This window comes from Falco rusticolus, chromosome 2 (genome assembly GCF_015220075.1).
Source record: "Falco rusticolus isolate bFalRus1 chromosome 2, bFalRus1.pri, whole genome shotgun sequence".
Classification (NCBI taxonomy): Eukaryota; Metazoa; Chordata; class Aves; order Falconiformes; family Falconidae; genus Falco; species Falco rusticolus.
The window spans coordinates 51,704,963-51,717,926 of NC_051188.1; the positions used below are offsets into that span (position 1 = coordinate 51,704,963).

The 12,964-nt window shown below is 47.6% G+C and overlaps 1 protein-coding gene across 1 annotated transcript; it reads left to right on the plus strand.

Annotated features, from left to right (window-relative positions):
• The first annotated feature begins 4,688 nt into the window (after positions 1-4,688).
• Positions 4,689-7,788, plus strand: SLITRK5 (SLIT and NTRK like family member 5). Its single transcript, XM_037377447.1, has one exon. It carries the CDS (start codon positions 4,689-4,691, stop codon positions 7,566-7,568), a length of 2,880 nt encoding a protein of 959 aa, XP_037233344.1. The 3' UTR covers positions 7,569-7,788.
• The last annotated feature ends 5,176 nt before the right edge of the window (positions 7,789-12,964 follow it).

The following is a 12,964-nucleotide window of genomic DNA, read 5'->3' on the forward strand; positions in this document are numbered from 1 at the left end:
TGTCGTCCATCCAAACACCAGATCATACTTATATCAGGCCTAGGGAAAGAGGATTTCAGTCACACTCCTTTTACATTTGCAGAGAGAAGAATACACTTTTGGGGAAGGCTGAGCATTAAGAAAAAGGTGATTCCTTACAATCATGCCTGGGTTTACCATGTTGGAATACTAGAGGTAGGAGTTCAGGGATCTCCAGGGGTGTGCTGAAGATACGGATGTGATGAATTCACATATCACATGGGGAATATAGTTCCCTCTTCAGTGTTAAGACTCAGCCCAGAAAACCTTGTGAAGGCACAACTATGTTTAGCGTTCCCCTTGCATTAAACCTGATTCCAGCCCCTCTGCTGTGCACATGGGATGTACTGTATCTGTTCCTGTATGCTTAACACCCATTTGATTTACATAGTAAAATGCATACAGCACGTAACAGTAATGAACACAGAAATGGCAACATGTGCACATCTTTGCATGTATGCAATTAAATTACCATATTTTTTTAGGGTTTTTTTTTTTAGATCGGCCAAATACGTTAATTTCACGGAAAATAAAAACCTAAAGGAAACGTAAAAACCATCACCAGTGCTACAGGTAGCTTTGCGCTGAAAAAACCCTCTGTGTTCTGTAGGCAAACGGAAAAACGGCAGCACTGTCCATCGGCACGCAGTCAGCACAGCGTCGCCTACTTGGTCTCTCCCCGTCGCGGACACCGACGCCCCCCGGCAGCCCCAGCCCCCCGCCCGTGTGCGGCGCTCGCCCCGCGGCGCCGTCCGCTGCCGGGGGCGGCCCCGCACGGCCCAGCCGCCGCTCTGCGCTGCCACCTGGCGGCGGCCGGAGGGGCCGCACACCGCCGCATCTCGCCGCGGCGGCAGCCCACGGCCCGGCAGCCCACGGCCCAGCAGCCCCGCGACAGCGGCCTCCCGGGGCGCCCGGGAGCGCTGCCGGCACCGCCACCTCCCCGCGGCCACCGGGAACGGGCCTTGCGGGGACGCAGAGTCGCTTAGCTGTTGCCGCTGTGTCCCCTCCCCGACTGTCTCCGCGCCCCGTGGGTGCCGTGGGCAGAGGGGAGAAGATGAACATCGCCGACACACACCCCGCGCCCCCCGTATCGGAGGATGCGTGTAGCGAGGCCGCCGTTCCCTTTCCCCGCGACCGCCCGGTTCCCCACTCTCAACGCAAAGGCAGCGGCAACCCTCGCACAGCGGCGGCAGCGGCAGCCGCCGGCCCAGCGGCTCCCACCGCCCGCCCCGCGCCGCCCGGCCACGGCCACGGGCAGCGAGCGCCGCAGGGAGCGGACGGGGGCGGCCGCGCTGTGCGCCGTTCCCTACCGCAGGCCGCCGGGCCCCGGGGCTGCGGCCCGAGGGGCTGGGGGCGAGCGGGGCCGTCCCCGGGAGCGCGGGGAAAGTTGGCCCGTGCTGGTGAAAGTGCGAGTGCAGCGCCGCGGTCCTGCGTGGGGCGTGGGTGCAGCGTCCGTGTCGGCATGTGTCCGCCTGCGCGTGTGCGTGTGCGTGTGCGGTGTGTGACCGTGCCGCGGGCCGCGCGGCGCCGGCCGCCCGGCGCGCCCTCCGTCGAGGACATCCCCCCCGCAAACTCCCCCCCCCCCCCCGCAACCCCCGCCGCCCCCCTCCCTCCCCCCACCCCCCCCCGCCTCCCTCCTCCCCGCAACCCCTCCGCCCCACTCAGCGCCCCCGGCCACCGCCCCGCCTTCGCTCCCCTCCCACCGCACCCCCCCACCCCCCTACCCCCACCCGCTCCCGCTGCGCTCAGCAGCGGCGGGGAGAGCGCGACGCTCCGCCGAACACCCCCGCCCCCGCCGTGCGAGCACGCGCCAGAGAGCGCGTGCGGGACGCGCGCCCCCGCGGCTGCCCGGGCACGCGCGCGCTCCCGCGCGTTGGTGAGTGTGTGAGAGACAGGGAGGGAGAGAGAGAGAGAGAGTGTGTGTGTGTGCGTGTGCCCGCGTGTGTGCGCCCCTGTGCGAGCGCTGGTGTCTCGGCGCCGCCTGCGTGCGGGGGGTGTTTGTGTGCGTTCCGCACCGAGCCGCCCCGGCCGCTGCGATACTCGCCTCCGCCGCCGCCGCCCCGGTGGCTCCGCGCAGCGCCCGCGCAGCGGGTCGGCGTCTTCATGGGCTGACACCATGCTTGGGCCCTGGAGATTTCGGGCGAAGTAAGTACCGGGGTTGACTTTTCTCGCGCTCTCTTTCTGCCTTTTCTTCCTCCCTTCCTTCCCCCCAACCCCCCGGCTCTTCCCCGCCGGGTCTTTCTTTGCTGTTGCTTTCCACCCCCAACCCCTCCCCCGTCCCCCCCGCCCCCCCCCGGAAAGCCATGTCTCCCAACTCTGGGTGCTGCTCAGTGGGGTGCCGCTGTCCGGCGGGGGCTGCTTGCTGCTGCTGCTGCTGTCGACGGTACTGAAGGCTGCTTCGAGCCGGATATGCAGTGCGGTAATCTAAGGGTTGAACTCTTCGGGGAAAAAAAACCACACACACAAGAAAAATCCCGATGCAACCCTTTTCCTCTTCTCCCCTCCCCCTCGTCGCGCCCCCCCCCCTCCCCCCCCCCCCCCCCCCCCCCCCCAGTCTGAACCTCTGTAGGGAGCTGGCGAACAGCAGCACGCAGTCATCACAGAGGGGTTTCCAGGGCGGGATTGCAACCTTGCATATAGCCAGCTACAACTTTATTTTCTTTACCTACCCACACCTCCTCCCCCCCCCCCCTTTTTTTTTTTTCAGGGAAAGGAAGAAAGGAGGAGGGAGGGAATATTGTATTTGCCTCCTTTAATAACCATAATTGAATTAAAGTTGTAAAATGCCGGGGAGTTTTAACACTGACCGGGCAGGTTTTCAATGCCTTTTTTCTTCCACACACCCCCCCCTCCGAAGAACTGTTGGTTAATGGATGAATGGATCTGATCGAGCTGAGAAAGAATATGCTAGATACATGCCTTTGAGTAAGATTTCTGCTGCCTTTACGCAGTGAAGCCTTTTGCTTTGAGTAATTCCAATTCAGTTGACGTCTGGTCAGAATTAGAGAGAGATTCACCAAGACTTCCGATTTCTTGCTGCATGACTGCCTTTGCTGCAAGTGCTAGATTTGCAGCCGTGAACCTGATGCCACAGGAGATGTCTTGCAGTACTGAGACTTCCCGTTTTTTAGGATGCGTTCTTCCAAACCAGAGTTGCATCATGAGAATTGGAGCTCTGAGGTGGACGATAGAAAATGCAAGCCTGCTCCAAGATCCCAGCGTTTAAGCCTGGATGATTTATTAGTCTTCCCCTACTGACACACACAATGCATTTATTTTCCCTGTTCATATTTTTTTTAGACTAGCAGAAGTAGAAGAAAGCCACAAGGAGTCAGAAAGACTGCAAGAAGGAATGGAAATGGGATTTGTTTCCAGCTAGGTGGAATTTGGGTATTAACTTACTGACATAGGTCAATGGTAGGGTTTCCCTTCCAACCCCCTTGGCTTTTAATCAGCCTGGGTGTCTTCTCCCCTAAAGGATGAAGAGTACTGACAGCCATCGCTGCTTATAATCAGTAACTCTGATGCTTGGAGTGTTGGCTATGAGATATTTCCATGAGACCTATTTAGATCTCTCCACTTCTACCAGCCTAGTTTTGCAGAACATTGGGAATAAACGCTTTGTCAGATATGGCTGAGTCTCTGAAGATCATCTGCATGTTTTAAATTTTTCACAAATTTGGGGTGAGTGGTTAAAACATTTCCTTTAAGTGTGTGTGTGTGTGTGTGTGTGTGTATGAGAACTGAAGATCTCTGTTTGCTAGTCAGCTCTGTTACATTGTATATAACTTGGGGGGGGCAATCATAAAATAGATTAAAATTATTTACTTTTGTGAAGATATAAGATTTCTATCACTGAGGAGAGCTGTTAAGTGCACTGAAGTAGGAGGTTAACATATTTAATCTCACTACTGAAGAATTCCAGCACAAAAGTCATATGGGGGTGCATGGGGGAGTGTGTGTGTGGGGGGATCCATGCATGTCTGTGTGGGGGTGTGTGTGCTTTGCAAATGTACAGCTAGAAAAAAAGAAAAACACCATAAAAGAGTTTTAAGAAATGTGTGATGTAAAGAATGTGTCAGTATTCCCTCTGTTGAATTAAGCTGCCGTTTTCAGCACTGAGCATTTTTCTTTGGATTCCTACCATGGCGTTTCCACCACCGGTTAAAAATCAAGGTAGAAGGAGGGGAAGACGGTGGTGCGCTGTTCAGTGGGGAGGTTCTGAAGGGAAGGGGGAGCTGGGTAATAGGGGAGGTGGGAAACCTCGTAAAATGGTGCTTCTTTTCTCTTAAATTAGAACCGTGAAACTGAACTGACAGCCATTTTATGTATATTTATGGGGCTGGTCATGAAAAAGAAATCCAAGGAAGCATGGAAATGCACCCCACACAAACAGAACCAGAACAATTCCTACTGTGACCTCACCTTTTTAAACACCGCAGGCATTTGACTTGCTAGGAGTTGCCTATCAGCCTTTTAATCAATCCATGTCATCCAGTTTTCAAAAGTGTGGGAATTAGAAGTGACAGGAGTTTTGTTTTTTTTGTTTGATTAACAATCCATTCTCTACCCCACTGAAGATACATATAAACTTTGTGTCCATTTTAAGTTTTATGAAGGTATACTATTACGCTGCTTTCTTTTTTCTCCTTATCCTTACAGGAAATAAAATGTACGCTTGCTGCTCTACAGTAACTTTGGAACAGGACCTCAACAAAAAAATGCATATCTGGATGCTGCAGACGATCGCATTTGCTTTAACATCACTAGTCCTTTCGTGGGCAGAAAGCATCGAGTATTATGGGGAAATTTGTGATAATGCGTGTCCTTGTGAGGAGAAGGACAGCATCTTAACAGTGAGCTGTGAAAACAGAGGGATCATCAGCCTTTTTGAGATCAGTCCACCAAGGTTCCCTGTCTACCACCTCTTGTTGTCTGGGAACCTTTTGAACAGGCTGTACCCAAACCAGTTTGTAAATTATACGGGGGCTTCAATTTTGCATCTGGGGAGCAATGACATACAAGACATTGAAACTGGGGCCTTTCATGGTCTGAGAGGTTTAAGAAGGCTGCACCTGAACAATAACAAGCTGGAACTTTTACGGGATGACACTTTCCTTGGGCTAGAGAGTTTGGAATACCTACAGGTCGATTATAATTATATTAGTGTCATTGAACCCAATGCCTTCAGCAAACTACACTTGCTGCAGGTGCTGATTCTGAATGATAACCTCCTCTCCAGTTTGCCCAACAACCTTTTCCGTTTTGTGCCCTTAACTCACCTGGACCTGAGGGGTAACCGGCTGAAGCTGTTGCCCTATGTGGGCCTTTTGCAGCATATGGATAAAGTGGTGGAGCTACAGCTGGAGGAAAACCCCTGGAATTGCTCTTGTGAGTTGATTGCTCTAAAGGATTGGCTAGACAGTATCTCCTACTCTGCCCTGGTAGGAGATGTGGTTTGTGAGACCCCTTTCCGCTTACATGGTCGAGACTTGGATGAAGTCTCCAAGCAGGAGCTTTGCCCCAGGAGGCTCATCTCGGATTATGAAATGAGACCGCAGACACCATTGAGCACCACAGGGTACTTCCACACTACCCCGGCTTCGGTCAACTCTGTGGCCACTTCTTCTTCAGCTGTTTACAAATCCCCCTTGAAGCCCCCCAAAGGGACCCGCCAACCCAACAAGACAAGGGTGCGCCCCACCTCCCGCCTGCCCTCAAAAGACCTGGGATACAGCAACTATGGCCCCAGCATTGCCTACCAGACCAAATCCCCGGTGCCTTTGGAGTGCCCCACTGCCTGCACCTGCAACTTGCAGATTTCTGACCTGGGCCTCAATGTTAATTGTCAGGAGAGGAAGATTGAGAGCATTTCTGAACTGCAGCCCAAACCCTATAATCCCAAGAAGATGTATCTGACAGAAAACTACATTGCACTGGTACGCAGGGCAGATTTTGTGGATGCCACTGGGTTGGATTTGCTGCATCTGGGCAATAATCGGATCTCGGTCATTCAGGACCGAGCTTTTGGGGATTTAACTAATTTGCGAAGGCTGTACCTGAACGGGAACCGGATTGAGCGGCTGAGCCCAGAGCTGTTCTATGGGCTGCAAAGCCTGCAGTACCTCTTCCTGCAGTACAATGTCATTCGAGAGATAGAGGCAGGCACCTTTGAATCTGTCCCCAACCTTCAGCTCTTGTTTTTGAACAACAATCTGCTGAGGTCTTTGCCGGGGAACATTTTTTCTGGTCTGTCTCTCTACAGGCTGAGCCTGCGGAGCAACCACTTCTCCTACCTGCCAGTGAGCGGGGTGCTGGACCAGCTGAAATCCCTGCTGCAGATCGACCTGCACGAGAACCCCTGGGACTGCACCTGCGACGTGGTGGGCATGAAGCTGTGGCTGGAGCAGCTCAACACCGGTGTCCTGGTGGACCAGGTTATCTGCGAGTCCCCTAAGAAGTTTGCCCAGAGCGACATGCGGGCCGTCCGGGCGGAGCTGCTGTGCCCCGACTACTCGGACATCCTCGTCTCCACGCCCACGCCGTCCCCGGGCCAGCTGCCGGCCAGGACCACCCCCTCCTCCTCCACCGTGCGCCTTAACGGCACGGCGGCGGCGGGCGGCTCCGCGTCCGCAGGCGGCCCCGGCGGCAGCGGCTCCTCCGTGCCGCTCTCGGTGCTGATCCTCAGCCTGCTGCTGGTCTTCATCATGTCCGTCTTCGTGGCGGCGGGGCTCTTCGTCCTGGTGATGAAGCGGCGCAAAAAGGGCCAGGGTGACCACGCAAGCGCCAACAACTCCGACGTGAGCTCCTTCAACATGCAGTACAGCGTCTACAGCGGCGGCCACCAACAGCACCACCACCACCCCCACCTCCAGCAGCACCCGCCCCACCGCGGCGGCGGGGGGGGCGGCGGGGGCGGGGGGAGCGCGGCGTTGCCCAAAGTGAAGACCCCCGCCGGCCACGTCTACGAGTACATCCCGCACCCCTTGGGCCACATGTGCAAAAACCCCATCTACCGCTCCCGGGAGGGCAACGCGGGTGAGGATTACAAAGACCTCCACGAGCTCAAGGTCACCTACAGCAGCCACCCCCTGCAACCCGGGGGGGGCGCGCCGCCGCCCCCGCCGCCGCCGGCGGCCGGCGGGGAGGATGCGCCTGTGCGCAGCCCCGCGTACAGCGTGAGCACCATCGAGCCGCGGGAGGAGCTGCTCTCCCCGGTGCAAGACGCCGATCGCTTTTACAGGGGCATTTTGGAGCCCGACAAACACTCCTCGTCCACGCTGGGTACACCCGGTTCCACCCTCCCCGACTACCCCAAGCTCCCCGCCGCCTACACCTACTCCCCCAACTATGACCTTAGGCGTGCGCACCAGTACTTGCACCCGGGGCCGGGGGATGGCAGGCTCCGGGAGACGGTGCTCTACAGCCCGCCGAGTACTGTCTATGTAGAGCCCAACAGGAACGAGTACCTGGAGCTAAAAGCAAAACTAAATGCAGAGCCGGACTACCTCGAAGTGCTGGAAAAACAGACCACATTCAGCCAGTTCTGAGAAACAGCCCCCCCCCGCCCCCTCCGCCCCCACCCCGCCAGCCACAGCAACTCCTTCTCTAGAGTATTTGTATTTAACAACCACACGCCAAACAAACGTAAATGCAGACCTCCCCCCCCCACCTCGCCCCTCCCCTCCTTTTTTTCCCCGTTAAATTCATTTTATTGTAGGGTGAAGTGCCTTGGCACAGAATTTTTCAGCTTCGGGGAATGATTCTGGAAGGGTGTGCTGTTTATTTTATTTTATTTATTATTTTAATTTAATTTGATTTAAAGGGTTTTCTTTCTCTTTTTTTTTTTTTTTTTTTTTTCCTTCTACTTTTAATGTGTTTGGAAGTAAGAAACCACCTATTGTGTAAATTGGGCACAACACTGGCATTGTGCCTGTGTCCATGTGCGTTTGGGCAAGGTGGCAAGAGGGTCATGTCAGGTCATATTCAGTTTGCAAGTACAGAAGTCATGGTAACTTTTTGGTGGTGGTGGGTTGTTTTGTTTTGTGTGGGTTTTTTTGTTCAGACATTGTTTAATTTTGTTTTCTTTCTGGTTGAAGAGTACAGCGCACATTTTCCCCTTTTAGCCATGTGTGAGTCTAAATGGCTTTTATGGAGAGATTAGCACACCCTGACTTTAATACAAGGTTTCCTTTTTTTAAGGATGTGTTTGTATGCTTTCTGGACTTTTGAATTAAAAAATATATTATGATCTTTAAAAGGATCACTGTAGATGTGGACAAATCATCAAGGAGTGCAGAGATATATGATCCATAACTGGTTAGTGAAAATAACTTATTGATGAAATATAAAAAAAATATTTTATTGTAGCACCTATTTTTATATGCACATTAGCATTTCTCTTTCCTTCACTATTCTAGGGCCTAATCCTGCAAATTCTTACTTGTGAAAGAAGTCCCAGCTTAGGCCACCGTCCTACAGGCACTTAAGCACATGAACAACTTTACCAATGTGTGTAAGTCCTGTAGACTCACTCATTGAGCAAAGTTAGTCAAACACCCAAAAGATTAGGATAGAGGATGCAGAACTATTCTTGCAAGTAAAACTACTGGGACATTTAAGTGTTTCTTCTTTTTTCAGGATGGGGTCCAAAGTCTCCAGATTGCTTTAAAGTGTTGCACTACATTGAGAGCTTTTTTTCCCCAAAGCTGATGTAGTATCAGAAGGACCTTTTAAATCATTACAGATAATGCCAATTATGACCAAATCTTTACGGACAATCTAAGATATCAGATCTGATCACAATAGAAAAAAAATGATGTTTCTCTATTTAAAAATGTACCTTTTAGCAACCTCCTGCTCAGGCATCTGGTTGGGCAAGCTAGTGAGGGACATGTAGGAGGCATTCATTTTAGCAGGAAAAAAGTGTTTCATTTTTGTCACTTGGTGGTTTTTTTTCTTTCTTTCTTTTTCTCTCTTTTTTATTAGTTAACCAAAATATAATGATTTTACAACTGTTGTAGCCAGTTTCTGATTGTTTAGTCAAGTAAAATTGCACTTGTACAGATCCATGTGTTTACTGGCATCCTGAAAGACCAAATAATGGACTGTACACGTCTATATACAATGTCTTTACCCCTTTGGGCAGCAGGCAATGGCAAGGATATTCATAAACAGAGAATCACTGTAAGATGGGACAACTGATGTCTCATATGTATCCCAGCACATGTGATTTTTTAATAGTTTCTGAATAAACACTTGATAAATATTTCAAATGTAAGATCATGAAGTAATGAGTATCTGAAATTTAAAATTTCTTGCCAAAATCATCTGTTTGTACGTTGGATTCTCTTTACTATCAATTATGGCTCATCAGAAAGATCTAACATTTCCAGGCAAAACATAATTTGTTCTTTATTTTCGAAACATGACATACGGCAATTACCAGCATACATAAGATGGGTCAGAGAGCAACACAGGGATATGTGTTTCACTAACATGTTGAATAGGATAGTTTTATATTTACAATTTGTTTCCTTACTGAAGTGTTCTTTGAAATATGGAACAGGGTAAGTGATATTTCACCTGTGGTTTTGTCTTTCTTCATTAGATTATCATGTTTGGTGATGTTTTCAGAGTTGCTGACTAGTACATATTTTATGGCAAAAGGGCTCTGTTCTGTTCTGCTTTTCCTATCCATATATGATGTCACTTTCTACAAAAACAAAGCTATAAAACTGGTCTGTTAAAATTCAGTATAAATGGTTTGTTGGCATGTGTTCTTCCCTCTATGCCACCCACACTGAGAAAAAGGGGAAAAAAAAAAAAGCATGACTGTATTTAGCTTGATTTAGCTTGGACAGTTTAGCAAGTGGAGTGTTATTTCAGTTTGAAATGCAGGTATGAGGAGTTTTCTTTTGTCACAAGAGACACAACACATGGCTGTTCTGTGTACTGCTCTCTATCTCCTGCAGACTTCCCATTGACACTATGAGAGATGTGAGTGTTGCTGCCGAGGTGCAGTTTTGCAGTTCTAATTCTGAATTACCGCCTTTATAACTATTGCTGAAACCAGTGGCCTGGTTCTCCTTCCATTTAAACTCAGTAGAGGCATGCTGTTGTTAAATGGGTATAAGTAAGAAAATTGTCAGACTTACTGGCTTTGTCATTCACTAAGAGAAAGGCGAACTCAGTAAGGATTGAATGAGAAGGACCTGCAAACTGTGTCTGTTCATGTATATATATATTTTTTTTTCCTGTGTGATTCTAAACTCATAAACAGAAGTTTGCATAGGTGTCAATACAAATGTAGGATTAGGTCCTTAATGTGAAAGGTACATTTAACATGGCATTCTGCCACAAAGAGGCAGCATCCACAAATGAGTAAATGAGCAGGAATTGCTTCGATTTTTAAGAAATAGCTGATAGAAATGCCTCCACAGTCTGTTTATGCTTGCATTCTGATGCTGCCATTTCTGAGGCTGGTAGTACTTCTGCTTCCATATTTTCTACATGCACTTAATAACTGGTAATGAAGAATTTTGCTAACGGTCTGCACTAAAATCAGAACAATTAATTTAAATCTCTTCAACTTCTCATCTTCAGTAGAAAAAAATAACAGTTCCATTACTGGAGGAAAAAAAATGTTATCAATTACCTTCAGAAAGTGCATTCTTGAAGATAAATCCTTAAAAAAAGGATGCAGAGTACAAAATAATATTCTTTAGTCCATAATTATCCTGAAACAGACCTGAAAGAGCTATTTGTGAATGAGGACTTTAATGGAAGTAGGATTTCCCCCTCAGTATAACTCATATAACATCTGTGGAAAATTATAATAAGAAAAAGCAGATGAGAATATGACTTGATAAAGGGAGATGTGCCTCTGATTTGAAAACAGGATAATTTGTTTAAAGAAAACCCATTTGTATAAGAATGTGATCTTTGTTTTTTTAGCAAGAACAGTGAAACCTTCTGCATGATGGTCTGCTGAGTTAGTGCTGACCGAAGAGGTAAAAATGTGAGGGAAAAAAAATCGTATTTTGAGAATTCTGAGTATTTTTTTAGCTTATTTTAGTTTGGTTATCAGACAGGATTAGGTTGATTTTTAGAGTGATGTTTTCCCTTTTTTTTTTTTTTTTCTTGTTGTTTTGACAGGTTGTATTGAGCTTATTGAATCTCTCATATGGTCTCACATTTAATTTCAAAGGTGCAGGAAATTCTGTGAAAAAAGATGGAAAAGAGTCCTAATTTCTCAGTATAACTACTAGAATCAAACCATGGATTGTGATACTATAGAACATTTTTTCTTACAAAGTAAATGAAATATTCTTTGTACTTTCTTTTGGGTTTTTTTTTAGTATTGTGACAATTTAATATCCTAAATCCTAATAGTGACTTTAGGGGTGAGACACCTTTTTCTCTTTCTTGCTCTCCTTTTTCTTCTCTTCTCTTCTCTTCTCTTCTCTTCTCTTCTCTTCTCTTCTCTTCTCTTCTCTTCTCTTCTCTTCTCTTCTCTTCTCTTCTCTTCTCTTCTCTTCTCTTCTCTTCTCTTCTCTTCTCTTCTCTTCTCTTCTCTTCTCTTCTCTTCTCTTCTCTTCTCTTCTCTTCTCTTTCGTCTTCTTTTATTTTCTTTACCCTCTAATTTCTAGACTTTCTTACACACTGCATGAAACACCAAATACTATGTCAGTCCCATCATCAATTAGAAGTCTGATATAAACACAGTTTCCACTTCTATAATTCTAGAGACCAAATTCTCACACCTTTTTTTTTTTAGATTTACCTCCCATTATTTTAATGGTCACTTAAGGTTATAAAAACATGTTCAGTTGATTTTGCATACTACAGTATTTAATTTCTGACTGTTTTCCTATGTTTTCATTTTTTATAAAGCTTATAGCTAATTCTTGTGAGTATTCCTTTTAGGAAAATATTAGACATGGTGGTACCTTTTCCCATATGTAATAATTTAATTCTTAAAGTAATATAACAAAATTAATGGCAAAATATAATAAAAAATGATCCTCTGACCTAAGGAAAACACAGCTAAAAATCTAAAAAGAGCTAAAAAGTCAGACCAGAGTGTTTTGTGTTTCTTACAGAAATTTGAGAGTCTGCTTAATGCATATGGTTCCCTCTCAGGGGGGAGAGTCCATTAAGGCACTACGTCCTGAAGGACAGGGTAAACAAGAGCTCCTTCATTATTAGAGGGCAGGTTCTTTATATTGCTCCCTGTCTCCAGGGAACCCAAATAGCCTTTCATTTGGTTAAAGACTGGCATACTGCAATGCAGCATCACCAAAAGAGCTTCTAGAGAAGGGGGCCAAAATCTTTGGTTGTCTTATGTAGAACTCAGAACACTACTGGCACTACTGGCATTAAACAAGAAAAATGGGTAGGGAAGGCAGAGTGAATGGCAGACACAATTCCATAGCTGTCAGCCTTCAAATGGTTTTCACATTTCTATTGATTATTTGATTGTAGGGAACTTGTACCTCTTCTCTGCAGCATCCATTTACTCTGGAAAATGTAGAGCCTGAAGCTAAGGAGTGATGAGAGGCTGGAGGAGTAGAGGAGTGAGGCAGTTCTGTGAAAGTGAACAGGATAGCAGCACTATGACCAGGGCGGCCGTACTACTTATTCATTTGCATCATTTCCCAACCCTTCTAAGAAGCTTTGCAATGTGCTCTGATAAATTAGAGAGCATGTAGATCTCCGCACAGTCCAGCAATGCTGTCTTACGGATTTGTGTTTATCCATCTATGTATAAATACTATCCTAATATAAATATCACAGTTCTTTACAATTTATATTGTTTTTTCCTGTTAATTATTCAGCCACATTTCAGAGCATCTAGCAGTATGATAATAATCCAGAAATACTAAGCACAGTTATGCTTTAGAATAATGGTTTATTCTTAAAACACTGAACAGAACAGAGTTAG

What these genes read in the sequence shown, in the direction of transcription:
- SLITRK5 (XM_037377447.1), top strand. Translation starts at nt 4,689, where the DNA reads ATGTACGCTTGCTGCTCTACAGTAACTTTGGAACAGGACCTCAACAAA.